Source organism: Lepisosteus oculatus, chromosome 5 (genome assembly GCF_040954835.1).
Source record: "Lepisosteus oculatus isolate fLepOcu1 chromosome 5, fLepOcu1.hap2, whole genome shotgun sequence".
NCBI lineage: Eukaryota > Metazoa > Chordata > Actinopteri > Semionotiformes > Lepisosteidae > Lepisosteus > Lepisosteus oculatus.
In genome coordinates this window covers 55,085,889-55,102,211 of record NC_090700.1, presented here as the reverse complement: position 1 = coordinate 55,102,211, position 16,323 = coordinate 55,085,889, and the positions used below count along the sequence as shown (strand labels likewise).

At 38.5% G+C, this 16,323-nt stretch overlaps 1 protein-coding gene across 3 annotated transcripts in view; it reads right to left on the bottom strand.

The window, feature by feature from the left end:
• Window positions 1–16,323, bottom strand: part of LOC102692475 (cytosolic carboxypeptidase 4) — a 180,030-nt gene that overhangs the window by 14,440 nt on the left and 149,267 nt on the right. The window contains exon 23 of one of the 3 annotated variants that reach the window (XM_015343419.2): window positions 1,800–1,917. The exons of the other annotated variants lie outside the window; for them this stretch is intronic. Within the exon in view, the coding sequence (XP_015198905.2) occupies window positions 1,800–1,917 (118 nt within the window). The remainder of the gene's footprint in view (window positions 1–1,799; window positions 1,918–16,323) is intronic. 3 annotated transcript variants of the gene reach the window in all.

Below are 16,323 nucleotides of genomic sequence, written 5' to 3'. Positions count from 1 at the left end.
TCTTGAGATCAAAAAGGTCTAATTATTTTTAACTGAATAAATATAATATTTCAATTGTAAGAGGACCAAGGGAAGGGTCATTAATAACCTGTATTTCCGGAACGAAACACTTAATATATTAGATTTAGACCTGAGCAAGATGGCCGCCAAGGAGAACCAGCTGACCTGCTTTTGGAAAAGGCCTATGCAGCGAAATAATGAGACATACTGTAGGTGAGCTACATCAGGAAACAAAATATAAATGCCCAGAAGCGGGCTCAGTGCAGAAGCCGATAAGGTGAATGCATTTTGGAGGAAGAAGAGGATTAGGATTGTGGTTGAAAGGATTAAGGAATAACGGACTACGGTTTACAGTTTACAGTTTACGACTACGGTTTACGGATTACGAGTTGGTTACAGTACGGATTTGTGTGGACATACGGACTTTGGAATTTGGATTGTTTAAGAATACAGGCAATGGATTACGAATTGGAATTGGAAAACAAACGGACAAAGAAACGGAGAAGATCAGTGTGGTGTGAGTAACATCCCTTTTACACCTGCTTTTCCCCCAGTGACACCACAACTGGTGGAGGATGCGGGCACCCGCTGCTCGGGTTTGAGAATTGTAGAAATTAAGTTTTTTGTGTGTGGGGGGGTTTCATTTTGCATGTGTGGGGGAAACAAACAAACAATGGAACAGTTAATACAGTAATTGTCCCAAGCCACCCTCACTCAGTTTCAGGCTTTAAAAGGACAGAAAGAAGCTATCCAAGAGCAACAGGAGGCAAATACAATTCAAACTGAAACTAACCATCGAATTCTAGAGGAGCAGATATTAGTGAGGGAAGAATTACAAAGATTAGAGGAAGAAATCAGACAGACCCCAGTAACAGGGAGAGACACCTGTCATGCTGAACAAATTGGGCTCCAAAAGATGACGGAACTTGATGATGTGGAAGCTTATTTAACCACATTTGAAAGAACTGCCTCTAGAAATGCATGGCCCAAGGAGCAATGGGCCGGGAGAGTAGCACCTTATGTAATTGGAGAAGCCCAAAAGGCGTATTAGGATTTAAAAGAAGAAGATGCAGAAAATTATGAGACCCTGAAAAAGGAGATTTTGGCAAGACTAGGGGTAACCATGGCAATATGAGCGGTCTCAATTGGAGATACCAAATGGACAAGCCTACTAGGTTTCAGATGTTTGACCTGGTACATCCGGCAAAGAAATGGCTCCAGCCAGAAGAATTAAACCCAGGACAGGTGGTAGAAAGGGTGGTGTTGGATCACTTTGTGAGGAGTCTGCCTGTTCAATTGAAAGGGGAAGTGAGTGATGGGGATCCCCAGACACTGGATCAGGCAGTGGACTTAGTGGACAGACAACATGCCATGGAGGCCTTGATTAGAGAAGACAAAGGGGAGTTTTGAAAAGAGGAGATTGTCATGTCATTGTCATGAAGAAGGGCATTTAGCCAGCCATTGTCCCTGCCTGTCTGAACCCATGCAAGTAGACCCAAGAGATGAAGCCAAGTGTAACTACCTTACGGCATGTGTCCCAACCTACGAGGATCCCCACCTTAAGAAAATCAAGATGGGGGAGAACCCGTCAAGGCCTTGTTGGATTCCGGAAGTACTGTGACCCTGGTGACCCCTACAATACTTCCCAAAGAAATGGAGATCCGGGGAACAGAGGGGATACCTATTACTTGTATCCACGGGGACACAAAGGTACTGTATATCCGTCGGCAGAAATTAGCATCTCTACGGAAAAGGGAACATACTGTTCAACTGGCGGAGTCGTTGAGCAGTTGCCTTACCCTGTGGTACTGGGATGAGACTGTCCCCACTTCCTCCAAATTTGGAACACTGTCCAAGCAGCTAGGTGAAGGCCACTTCCCTGTCCTGAAGGCATGGGGGACGCCACTCTCGATGTCCCTGATGAGGCGGACCAACAAGAAGGAGGATCTGAACTTGGAGATGAATTCATAAATATGGATTTACCGGACTTGGATCCACCAGAACATCATGGTAGGTTTGGGATGGCCCAATTAGAAGATGGAAATTTGAGACATGCGTCTCAAAGACATGTTAGGAAAATCTATGGGAAGTGGTGTTATGATCATAGTACCTTGAGTTACCCATATTTCATGATAAAAAACAATCTCCTCTATCAGGTGCAGCAGAAGGGACATGAAGAAGTGGAACAACTCCTGATTCCCCGGACCTACCAGATGAAGGTCCTCAACTTGGCCCATAGCCACCTCCTGGGCGGACATCTGGGGGTAAAGAAAACAGCCGAGAGACTGCTCACTAGGTTATTTTGGCCAGGGATCTATAAGGCCATCAAGAAGTATTGTCGGGAATGCCCGGAGTGTCAGAAAACTGCTCCACAACCTTATTATAGAAACCCTTTGATTTCCCTCCCAATTATTGAAACCCCTTTTGAATGGATTGGGATGGATTTGGTGGGACCTCTGATCAAAACCACCAAAGGTCACCAGTATATATTGGTAAAAGTGGACTATGCTATGAGGTACCGCGAAGCCATTCCATTGAGAGCTGCCACCACCAAAAACATAGCTAGGGAGCTAGTACAACTTTTCGCTAGGGTCGGAATTCCTAAAGAGATCTTAACTGATCAAGGAACTCCTTTTATGTCTAAAGTCATGCAAGACTTATGTAAGCTATTGGGTATACATCAGATCCAAACCTCTGTCTATCACTGTCGAACCGATGGTCTAGTAGAACGTTTTAATAAGACCCTGAAAGGCATGCTCAGGAAGGCCATGCAAAAGGATGGGAAAAATTGGAATCAGCTGGTCCCGTATCTCATGTTCGCGCTCCAGCAACGTTTCAAAGATTAATGGACCAAATACTGAGACCATATTGTGATTTTGCAGCTGCCTACTTGGATGACGTCGTAATCCATAGCACGACATGGGAACAACATCCACTGTACAATGCCTGGAAGCAGTGACTGGAACTTTGCGAGCAGCAGGATTAACAGCCAATCCAAATAAATGTTGTCTGGGGGCCCAGAAAGCCAATTATCTTGGTTATATGATCGGGAGAGGATTGATTATGCCCCAAGATCAGAAGATAAAGTTAATTAAAAACTGGCCCAAACCTTCTACTAATAAGGAAATCCGAACATTTTTGGGACTTGCGAGTTATTATCGCCTTTCATTCCAGGGTTTGCCTCCATTGCCGCCCCTCTGCACGATTTAACAAAGACGGAAAAAATAAAATGGACTGAATTGGAAGAGAGGGCCTTTCAAGACTTAAAAACAATTCTCTTCTCAACCCGTCTTACAAGTACCGGACTAATAAACCTTTCATGGTACAAACTGATCCTTCTGACACTGGAATTGGAGCCATACTCTCGCAAGAAATTGATGGACTGGAACATCCTATTTTATTTATTAGTCGCAACTTAAATCCTGAAGAAAAAACACTATTCTATGATAGAAAAAGAATGTCTAGCAATAAAATGGGCCCTTGACTATTTAAGGTATTATTTATTGGGAAAACGGTTTATATTGTATACAGATCATGCGCCATTAACCTGGATGTTACAAAATATAGATAAAAATTATAGAACTACACGATGGGGTCTTAGTCTTCAAAGGTTTCAATTCCGAACGGTATATAGACCCGGAAGGAAGCAAGGGAATGTAGATCCCCTCTCCCGAATGCACTGTTTATTTTTTTCTAGACCGCCCAAGGACGGGGCTGATCTCAGGGGGAGGGAATGTAAGAGGACCAGGGAAGGGTCATTTATAACCGGTATTTCCAGAATGAAACACTTAATATACTTGATATAGACCTGAGCAAGATGGCCACCAAGGAGAACCAGCTGACCTGCTTTTGGAAAAGGCCTATGCAGCGAAACAATGAGACACAGCTGAACTACATCAGGAAACAAAATATAAATGCCCCAGAAGTGGTGAGCCAGTACGGAAGCCGATAAGGTGAATGCGTTTTGGAGGAAGAAGAGGATTAGGATTGTGGTTGAAAGGATTAAGGAATAACGGACTACGGTTTACAGATTACGACTTGGTTACAGTACGGATTTGTGTGGACATACGGACTTTGGAATTTGGATTGTTTAAGGATACGGGCAACGGATTACGGATCTGAATTGGAAAACAAACGGACAAAGAAATGGAGAAGATCAGTGTGTAGTGAGTAACATCCCTTTTACACCTGCTTTTGCCCCGGTGACACCACACAATATATAATAATATTTTCTTTAAATGAAAATACAGTTTATATCAGTTTTAAAGTTTTAATTCCATCCGTACTTGTGTAACCTTTTCAATAAATATTAAACTGTAACAGTACTACTACATTTTCCTCAACACTGAAGAAATTACTAGTCCATTATTACCCACTAAAAGTATAATCTTCATAGCTTGTGGTTTTCCCAGGGGTCAGTTTAGTCTCTCTCCTCATTATCAACTGGATTTAAGTTTTGCAATTTTCCCCTAGTGACCAGTCTTGAAGATTATAGCAAATATGAGATCTAAAATATACCACTAAATGGAGAAAATTCAACTTTGTTTATAGATCTAACACAACTTAAAATGAGAGCTGCATTTTTGGCTCAGTTCATTGTAAAAAGATGCAGCATGAATCCAGGCTTAGATGTGGACTTACTGCCAGTTGGCATTGCACAAAATTCTAAAAAAAGAAGTGCTCTACAGAGGTGTTGACACCACCGAGAAAATAGAAAAAGTCCTTAAACTCTGAAGCTAAGTATTCTTTAGCACAGTAAAAAAAAAGAATTGATTGAAGCATGCTTTTTGAATCCATACAAAGCAAATGAAGACCTATTCCTAAAACACTTTTAAAGTCAGAAAGCATCACAGTGTAAAAGCCAGTGTATTGTGTAAAGGGACATTCAATTTATAAACCACCTCAACTTAATACATCCATATTCTTAACAAAATAAGTAGCCTATAACCCCATTGAACTGGCTTTTATCCTTCTCTGTTTAATAAAAACTAGCAGACACTGTGCTTAACCAGCCTTTTCCTCTCCTTACTTACTTGCAGAAAGAGGTACACTTGCAACATTTGCTAATGAATTTCAGCTGAGCAAAGTGACACTCCCTTTGTGGGAGATTTACAATAAATTAGCTTGTGTTTTGTGTGTGTTAATTAAGTGGTGTGAAACTCTGACAAGAACCCACTCAGTAGCACTCTGATGCTTTCTGTCCTAAAGCCAGCTTCGCTTCCTTCACAAATTCTTCTCAGTGGTTTGCCGTTCGTTAGGTTGATGAGTAGCTATTCCCTTCCCAGGAGTTTTAAATCTATCCTTCCATTTTCTAAACACTTTATCAATGACTGGAGTCAGCTGTCGCCTATTTCGGCAAGCAATGGGCGCAAGGCCTACACAGGTTCCCTGTCCATCTCAGGGCAAACACAGACACAGACATGCACACATTTACACCAGGGCCAAATATTATAGAAGCCAATAAACTCTAGGACTGTAGTTGGAAACCAGAGCCTCTGCAGAAAACCACACAGGGAAAAGAGACACTCTACACAGATAACACGCCAGGAATTAAACCCAGGACCCCGGCATTGCACACCAAGCCACCCTTTTAGGTTTTCTGACACCCTCTGTTTATTTCATCATTTGAATTATTTTTTTATCAATGTTGACCTTTCACCAGTGATTGTGTATTTATTTCATCTCTTTATTGTGCTATACATAGCTTTCATGATGGCTAAGCGTTTTCTGTGGGCAGTTCTGGTCATTCAGCATGTTTTGCTTATAAATATTTCAAAATGAGTTTTTTCTTCATGGTAATCCAAATGCTGTGCTTTGTTATAAGCATAATAATTAGCCAGAAATAGCTGCACACACAGCATGAAAGGAAGAGATGCTAGAGGCTACAGAGGCAGTGTGACTGGAAAATGTTTCCAAGCCTCTGGGAGGACTGAGAACAGAAATGAGCTGTGATGAAACTTCCTCTTCCTTGGTCAAACTATAATTTAATTCACCAATTGTGAGGAAGCATTCAAGGCAATGTCTCCACCGCTTCAAGTATAATTGAAGTTACATCCCTTCTGAAAATATGACCCCCCTCCATCTGCATCTGATACAGTATGTCACACGAATCCTGAGTGTTGAAAAGCTGTAGCAGATTCAGAATATTTCTCAGCGTGCTATTGTGTAAAAATTGTGACATTACAAGAAGCACAAAGCCTCTGCTGCATCAGTAGCTGATCTGGCCAACATGTCGGTTCAGATGACCTCAAGGACTTACAGGTCTGGTACTGTATCTGGGCAAATGAAACAAGGAAGTGCAATGACCTGCTGCATTATCACCTTTGTGTCACGATCGTCATCCCTCCTCTAGAGGGCACTCCGACCCTTTTTGTGTTTTAGTTTCATTACCATGTTCATCTGCCCCTTGTTCCTCGTATATAATTTAAACCTCGTGCCTCTGAAGCTCAGGGCTCTGCATTGGAAGACGGACGCCCAGAGGCCCGCCTAGCATCGTTCCAGTCGCCCCATATCCGCAGTTTGAGGGCACAGGTTTCTGAACGGCGTCCTGACCAGCTCACTCCGGGGCACAGAGCACCTGGCCTCATCACTCCGTTTTTAACTTCCTTATTCCTGTTCCTGCTTTTATTCGTGTCTTGTTGTGGATGGATCACCTGGTATTGGATTTCGGACTGCGCCCTGATTTCCCTTTTGGACAGTTCTGGACTTGTTTGCCTGCGCTCCCCCCTTGCACCTGGATCACTGTTGGCACTGCCCCTGTTCGCCATTCGTCACTGTGTTTCCCTGTAACTCTTCTCGTCACTTTCGAAATTATACCGTCTGCACAGGGTCCTAAACTACGCACTTCACGGGAGTCAGGACTGGCTTCCGTTACACTTTGAACATCTTATGGAGTCAGTACCTTAATATTTTGTATCTGCAATTGCTGTTAGAGGTGGACTGACCATCCATTAGGGTTATTCACACTAATACCTTTGATACAGTAAGATAAAAATCCAAGAGTATGAGAAAGTGTACAAAAGTTTCGTCTTGTTTATTTATGTGAAAAGTGTTTCATATTGTTTATTTATGTGGTAATACTGTATCTCGATGTCCAAGAATTACATCAAGCCACTTCTTAAAGCATGTCTTAGGTGGTGTGAAGAACTATGGCCTTGTACTGTATCATCCTGTTGATTTTAAAGATGTTGGTACATACTGTATCCTTCAGGATTTCAACCCTTATATCATCTCCCTTAATGGAAAAAAAAAAGAAACTGAATATGAATATTGATATTACTTGGGTACCCGAAACAAACTTTCAAGCCATGGTTTAACAGCAGCAAGTTCATTAAAATACATATTAGAAATCAGATTATGAATAACAAGAAATTTGGATCAAGTTTAAAGAAAGCAACTCTGTGTTAAAATAAATGAAAAATATGATCTGGAAGGCTACAAACATATAACAGGAAAATGAGTGTGTGGTTCTGGTAGCAAAGTAGTTGTCTGTGTACAGAGCTGACTTACAGTAATTTGTCTGAGTAAATCTTGACATCAAAAGGATGTTTTACAGTTTTATAATTATGTATAAATGCAATCTTAATCAGATTATTTATGTTCCTCCTTCAGTGAACCCCAACACAATCAAGCTTTGCAATCTACTGAGATAATACAACATTCCTTACTGTTTCCACAATGAGGAGAGAGCAAAAGGGGTGATCTTTCTCAAACATCGCCTTCTGACCTCAAGAATAACTAATCCAAGGTTATTACAATTTCCTCCAGCTTGCCTGATAATAAATGTTAACAGCCTGAATGCTAACAACCTCATTTCTCTCTTAGAAAAGGGGATTTGACTTACTGTAGCTTGTCTTTCTGGAAAAATAATAACAACAGTTATCAAAGTCCTAGAGGGGAAATAAAGCAGAAAATATCACAATTGAATAGCCAGAGAAACTATTCATGACATTTTTAGCACCAGCACAAGGCTCTGTATGTGTGTGCACTGTCTGATCAGGTATAAAAGGTGAGTTCCTGATTGTTAACCTCTGACTGGACAGTTTTTTTGTCTGTATCCTCAACAAAACTGCTCTGAAGCTGATCTAAAGAATAATTAAGGAATCAACACAGTAATTTCTGACAAATTATAAAACGGCCTCTAATAATAAGGGGCAATGAGAGCTATGAGATGTGTGTACAGTAATAACAGCAATTAACTACAATAAGCCAATATTTCGTCTGACAAACATGGAACCTGGAATGACTCTCACGTATACACACCTTTGTGTTTTTTAGTATATTTTAAAATGTTCATCTGTAAAAACTAGTAAAACTGTCACCTTTCGCAATCAAAAACTGAATACACTATTTTTCAGGAATTTCTTCTCAATACTTCTGGTTGTCTTCTGCATTATTTCTGCATAAGAAGGTTATCTGCACCTCATGTTAAAATTTAAAACTGATAGTAAAATACATTATGCATTGATAATCAAATTCCATATTTTCAACTTAAAAAGTTGCAGACTTTTTCTGTTTTCATAAAAACCTACCTGACTACATAACTTATACGGTACATACTGTACATGTAATACTAAGAGCAATCGTCGACATACAGTATGACTATGTAAACTTGTAAGCTCTATAAACGTCAAAAATTGCATCAATTGCATCTTTTTTTAAAATAAAATACAGAACCAAAGGTAACTTGCAATATAATCCACTTCTAAGGTTTGCATATCCTTGACCTGTTTTTTTTTTAACATTTCCCTCATCTCTAGCCATCACTAATTGAAACAATTTATTATTGCAAACTACCATTAGAATGACAAAACCTAAACATTCTACCCAGAGAGACAGCATGTTATGTCTCCAAGGTTAGGTCACTAATAAATGACCTATCAAGAAGGATGTTCATTCATCACATAGTTATTTTTTCTTGATCTTAAATGTCTGTGCCTGTGTTACTCATCATTTTTCTAAATGACATTTAATTACATGTCATTCTCTGTTTTAAAAAAATGTTTTTTTCAGCTTTGACTGTTCTGCTGATAGAGCTTTTAGTAATCTGTCCAACGTTTCAATCAAATCCAAAAATATATTTTCAGGTTTAGGCACAATTGTCTTCTATAAATAGGATAAACCAGGAGAAATTGAATAAAAAATGTAGAATATAGAAAGCTTTTGAAATCGGCTTTACAGCATGATCATCAGAAAGACAATAATTCATTTACTTACAAATTGGATCACTCTGTCAATAACTGTTTTTTTAATATTTGAACAATACCAGCACTTCATAAATCTACAGTATGAATGATACTATATATCACACAGTACAGTATACCAAAGATCAACAATTAAAGAAAAAGAAAAAATGTCCAAGTATTTTCTCATAAATTGTTCATTGAGAATGTTTGGTCTGTAGTCCATACTAGATCTTTATTCTAGATGTCTGTACTTGAACAGATAAGCCATTAAATTTGTGACAACAATTTGCTTTCTTTGTCGTCGAAAATGGCAGCCTGATCCATGTTTAAGAAAACTCTAAACTGCCACACTAAATGACACATGTCACTTAAAACAAAACATGTCAGAGGTCATACAAGCCACGTTTTTTTATGTGGGCTGCAATATATAGTTAGATGGTTTACATGAAACATGTCAATTCAAATAACTTTGGAGGCTGGGGGCTTTTCCATTGAAGAATTTGGGAGCTTTTTTTCTGTTTAAAATGGCATTAGTCAAAATCACCATACTGTATATGAAATATATTTGCCATATTGAAAACCTTATGTGTTAAATTTAGGTAATTTTAAGATTTTATTTATCCTCTCATTGGTTCCCCTACACAATTGTTAGTTCTTAATCTGAGTATACTGTATGTACCTGTATGCACTATAATATGTATACAGACATGAATATATACATACAGTACAAAATACCTATAAAATGTCTAATGACAATTCAGTCAAGAAAGACTAAAACTGTTTGTGTCCAACAGTAGCACAAACGCTGGTGGAATCTGCAGTAACTTTACAATAAAACTGCAATAGCTTTATTGGAATTTGAGCCAGCTACTAGATTGCAGAACAACACAGATTTTTTTTACACCACTGAATATGGTTTTCATTTCTCTATATTAAATCTTCCATCATCTTTGCAGAAACTGTCCATAATCTTTGAACCAGCAGAATGAAATATAATTAAGATTCCAACTAAAATTAAACTGAGCTCTTTCACCAAAATCATCCATGGTGATTGCAAGCATTTATTGATTATTCTGAGCTACCCACCCCTGAGCTTAAATGATTTTTAAATGGGTTATTAGCTGCCAATAAAAAAGAAACTCAATTAAAATAGTGGAAAAAATGTATTACCCCTTCCATGGATGAATGGCTGCTTTCTTGTTCATGACAGACGAGCCTGGAGAGATTAGCTTGTAAGTTAAGAGATATTTTTTATAACTGAGCTACTGTACAGTGCAGCAGTGTATTCAATGGCACAAGAACTGTGCACGTCTTTTGCAAGTTACAGTATATTAAGTTGAGATGTATTAAATGTGTACTGTTCTAACCTAATTCGTGAAAGCCATTTTGATTTCACAATCAATATGTTTGAACAATTCAATTATAAACCAATATGCATTTCTGTGTATTTCAGCAGCACTTCTTTTAAGTTTAATTTCATTGGCTATCAGAAGCTAAGCAAGACTTGACTATGTCAGCACATGGAGTCATCTTATACTGCAAAGGAACAAGTAATAGGTTTATTCCATGCTGAAAAGAGAAGAAAGAAAATGCAACGTTTTAGGCGTGGAGCCTTTTTAGCATGGAATAAACCTATTACTTGTTCCTTTGCAGCCTATGCATGCTGACGCAGCTACCCACCTGAACTATCTTGTACTGTATACAGTACCTTAAATACAAGGTTGCTGCTGGAATTGGTATTTGTTGACCACCAAGCAGCTCTCTACCTTGCTGACCAGAGATTCCAGAAAGTGCCCTGTGTGGAATAAAGCAGGGGTGGCTAACTAGGGCTTAAGGAATCCACAACAGATTTTCCAGGTTATTCTTAAATCATTATTGCCTACACACTCATTACAGTTTCATTTACCTAAACTTAATTTACCAATCTAAATGATGAAATATAAAAGGGAAAGAAAATGGTCTGTTTTGTCCTACGACCCTATTTTTAACAATATGAGGTAATATGAGGGGAACCCTTAACCTATTATGAGGGGACCTCCATTTTGTCACTAGTCTCTTATTCATCCAAAAATCTCATCCAGTTGTATCCTGATGGTTCTCGGTACACTGATTTCCTCCTTTTAACTGCCAGTCACACCATAATATTCTCATTACACTGTTGAACACAACAAGATCCAGTGGGTCAGTTTTCATCACCTTTCAGGAGTTATTTAGGATTTCGGACACAGCATTTAGGATTACAATTTCAGAAATGTCCTAAAATATATATAATTTTTAGTAATTCTGAATAAATCCTCCAATTATAACAATACAAGCATTCAATCAAAAAAACTTAGTACAGTACATCATAATATACTCTCTGGTCTGTTTATTGCACCAGAAACACAACTGGCTATAAAGGAGATTGGATAAAATATAAGAAATGTAAAACTGAAAGGATGAAAAAATGGCATCTGTAATTATTGTACAGAAAGAATTGTCATTGTGTGAAACAATAATTAAGACTTTCTGCTCAATCTGAAACATGAGCTTGCAAATGACAGTAATATTTTAGAAATATATTACTGTATATTACAGGAACAACATGAAAACATTTTATACCTTGATATAACCATAAGATTCCTTTTTTTGGGATCATCATGGTTTTGACATTTGACGGTCAGTGCATAATCTTCCAGGCAGATGAGATCAGGATCATTAGCTTTTCTTGTTAAAGGGAAATGGGTCGTCATACCACAGTACCAAAGAATAGCCATGTGTCTGGTAGAGCTGGTCACACTGATAATGTTATTGGTTTTGTCCAGGGTTAACATTAGTCATATTAAGAAGTTTTTCATCAATAAGCATTTATCAAACTACCATAAGAACACAGGAATAGCTACAAATGAGAGGAAGCTATTCAGCCTATCTTAAATCTTCTGGCAGTTTGTAGCTTATAAGGTTGGAAAGCAAGGACTGGAATACAGAGATGAATATGGAAAACAGCAAATAAAGTGCCTGAAACTGTTTTTTAATGTATGCACAGGTCTGATTTGGAAATTGTGAGAGACAGATATAGAAGGTCTCTGTAAGATCTCTGAATTTTAATCAAAAGCAAATTTATACTGAGATAAAAAAGAGGTTCCATTGTCACACAATAGACGTACTGTACTGTACAATAATTTTTTGTCAGACTTAAGAGTATATTTTTTATGAACTTTAAAATTTGGTGATGGATGTCTACAAATACTTACTTACTGTAAAACCAGCTGCTTTTGAGAATCTAATTTTTATGTTCATGTTTTAATACATACAGGAATCCAGATCCACTGGTTTTAATATCATGCCTTATGACTATACATTACGCTTTGTAAGTACATTATTATTATCAGCATCTGCTAAATTATGCATTCCAATTTTGTGTCAAAAAGAGCAATTCAGTGTATTGTAAATCTGCCAGCTGTGAATATCTTTAATTTGACATTGAAGTCACATGCAGTATGATTCCATGTTTGAGGTTTTACACCCTTAATATTGTATCATTTGCCATTAGCAAGCAGAATACAAAATTCTTTTCTAGGGTCGTGACATCACCATCTATAGTTGGTGCCTATAGTGAGAAACTGGAACACAGCTTTGGAAGAGAGTGTGGATAGTCCTCATTCCTTTCACACTGGCACATCATACTTGACAACACAATGTTTAAGGTACAAAGCTATAGCAGTAATGTTGTTGATTAACAACAATTTGTTGTTGGGATGCGTATAGATATATATTCCAAATTCTAAAATATCTTAATGCCCTTTGTAGCAATAAGGCATATTATTTCACTAAGAATTATGTGTTATTAAGATTTCTAATAACCTTCTGTGCCTTGAGCATGCAGATTGCTGTCCTTTTGTGTAAGTTCAAAAGAACATGGCTAAGAGGCTCCTCTGATAACACACATCATAAAGCTGAGCCACCTAATGATCTACTGTATATGCTTGATTTTGTAGTCTGTTTCTTGCCAAGACAATGGGTCCAAGGTCGGTGTTAATCACCCAAAGGAAGATACATCAATATGGGAACTGCAAGGTGGATAGCAGGAATATACTATAACATCCAGACATATCACCAACTGTAATGTCACACCTTAAAATCTAGTATCCAACTCATTTTTCTTTGGTTAACTCACTGGCACCTCTTCTCTCTCCAACTGGCTATCTAACTTTTGTAAACATCTGACTGCAAGCAGTCTGAGAGTGAGTCAGTAAAGTACTGAATTTTTCTCCATATATTCTTTGTGCAAAAAATAAGAATATTTGTCTAAACTAACCCACTGTTAGTTTAGCCTTATTAACAAAGTAACCCAGTTGGACATAGTCTTAGTTCTTTTCGTCTACATACTGGACATCAGCACCAAATTAAGCACCAAGCTGTAGCCAGGATGAACTGAGTTCTTTGTGTGCCTACCATGCAGCCGGATCCAAGAAGACAACTGCCCTCACTCTGGAACAGGATACTCCTTGCACAGAGCAAGCAGCTACCATCTCGGACCATGGTCAACCCAGTCCAGCTCAGTCGTCTCGGTGGGAACTTTGAACTCAATGGAAGTTTAGCCAATGGATTTTTGAGTAAAACTTCTTTATTTATATAATAATTCTTTAGAATTGAACTATTGTTCCAAGGGTGTTTGATATTTAGTTCATGATAGTAAATATATATCTGAGAATATGAATGTGATGTAATTATGTGAGATATTATACAATATATAATAAAATCTACGAGGGTGCACCATAACACATGTTATAGTCAATGTATTTTTAACTTTCTCCTTGTAATTCAGGTAGTTCCTTGCAATCTGTACAGTTGTATCACAGCAGATATATTCTATTAAGTTTGTTGTTTTGCTTGTTTTTGTAGTTATATAAATAAATATAGAATCCATGTGCGAGACTGTAAATTAATACATCTGATTGATTCCTTATGACCTGTATAAGTTGATGCCATGACTGAGGGGTGGAACCACCGGTGTGAGTTTAGTGAAAACTGAAAATAACACAAAAAACAAGAACAAAAAAGGAAGAAAAAAAATGCCCTGCTGTGCACCGCAACATCCAGGCTGGGGATAAGAACCACTTAGTGACCAGACTGGACTTTCCTTATTTGACGGAGTCCAGTCTGAAACAGGAGGGAGCTCAAAGCCAAAACAAAATAAAAACCGAACGTGTGAAAAGGGTCAGCCTGCCCCGGTAGAGAACAGAAAAAGGAAATAAAAGTGCCGATAAAACGGCAGCTTCACGCTCAGACACAATACCCTCCAGGGCTGTTGGTGGAAGCTCCTCCCCTTCTTGGGGTCGCCCTGCTCGGCACTTCAGAGGGTGTTAAGTATAATTTTAAAGTGTCCTCACAGCTGTGTTAATCGGCCTGTATAGCTGTGGCTACTGAGACAATGCTTCGCCCTTCATCCACACTGAACACGCTCTTGCGTAATGGCACACTATTTTCTAACCACTTCTTCCAATTCAGGATTGCTGGGCAGCCTGAGCCTATCCCAACAAGTAATGAGTGCAAGGCAGGGTACATCCTTGAAGGGATGCCAGTCCACCACAGAGCACATACAGACACTAACACACTTGCACCAGGGCCACTATTCCCAGAAGCCAATTAGTACTGTATGTCAACCCCTTAGTATGTCTTTGGACTGTGGGAGGAGCCCACTAGGAAACTAGAACTGGAGCACCACGAGGAAACCTACATGACCATGGGGAGAACACACTCCGCTCCACACAGACCGGCACCGCAGGTTCACATTTGAACCCAGGGCCTCAGAGCTGCGAGGCAGCAATGCTAACCAATGTGCCACCTTGCCAACCAAAATATCTTTATATAAAGTGCAATAATTTACAAGATTATACAACATATTGAAATGTGTCTATGCAATATTAGAATCAATTAAACATTATAATACTGAAACAAACTTTCTGCCCATCCCTGTGTTTTCTGCACTGTTCTACACTTGAGACCGGAGAATATCTATTTTCAGGGTAAAGCACAATAAATTTACTTACTCGACTAAGCTGCTTACCACTTTAAATAGCCATAATAAAAGAATACAAATTGGAGTTCCACAAATCATTTAATTTGCAGATTAAAAGCAACAAGCTGCGTCTGGCTTGTCAGATTTGGAGTGTGCGTGTCGCTGTGACGGCAGGAGACAGTGTTTTAATCAGACCCCCCCTGGGAGATAGAGCGACTGCACAGGGTAAGCCAGTCTTGTTTACAATGGATGCTCTCAGAAACCATTACAGATACTTGAAAAAGAACTGCCACTGTACTTTCTGAAAATGGATTAAAATCAATACTGAGGATATTTTAAAGTACTGTGTTTTCAAACATGATACCATATAACTTGGTTTAAAAAGGACACATGCTTTTTTAGAATGCTTTTTAGTGCTGTGGTATACAAATCCTAAACGTCCTACTTCCTTGAGAAATAATGGAGTGAGCATCAAGAGAAACGGACCATTTTATTTATTCATGCATATTTTAAGAAAGTCAAAGTATACCAATTCCAAATATTTATTAAATGTTTAGGGTGCCATTTTGTATAATTGATCATCTGTGACTGACTGAAACACACTCAAGTGATTTCGCTGCACAAGCAATAAATCATATCATTAGTAAAAGAGTTATTTAAGCATAAGTGAGATGATATCATATGTTAAATGTCAGGACTTGAAAATCAATAAAAGAAAAAGCAGAAATATTCCAACATGCAATGTCATTTTAAGAAAACATTCATGTCACTGGTACAGTATGTTGGATTAACACCTCAGGTGGTCTCTACAGCAGTGGAGCCAAGTCCTCTTTAGTGATGAATCAAGGTATTATGTTAATAAAACAGGACATCCGTGAATACAGCACAGATGTACAGGGTGACATGCTAATGCAATCGGTATTGAGGTCCATGTGTGATGGTCTGAGCCACTACAGAAATCAATCAATTGCCTATTCAAAGAAGCCTTTAAAACTGAGAAAAGAAGTTGAAGACTAATGAAAACAGGCTCACAACAAACCTTTTGAAATGTTTCCACCAAGGGAATATGACATACAGTACATACAGTAGATCACCTGTTTCTTCAGTACACACACAGTTCAGAGAACTCTAGACAAT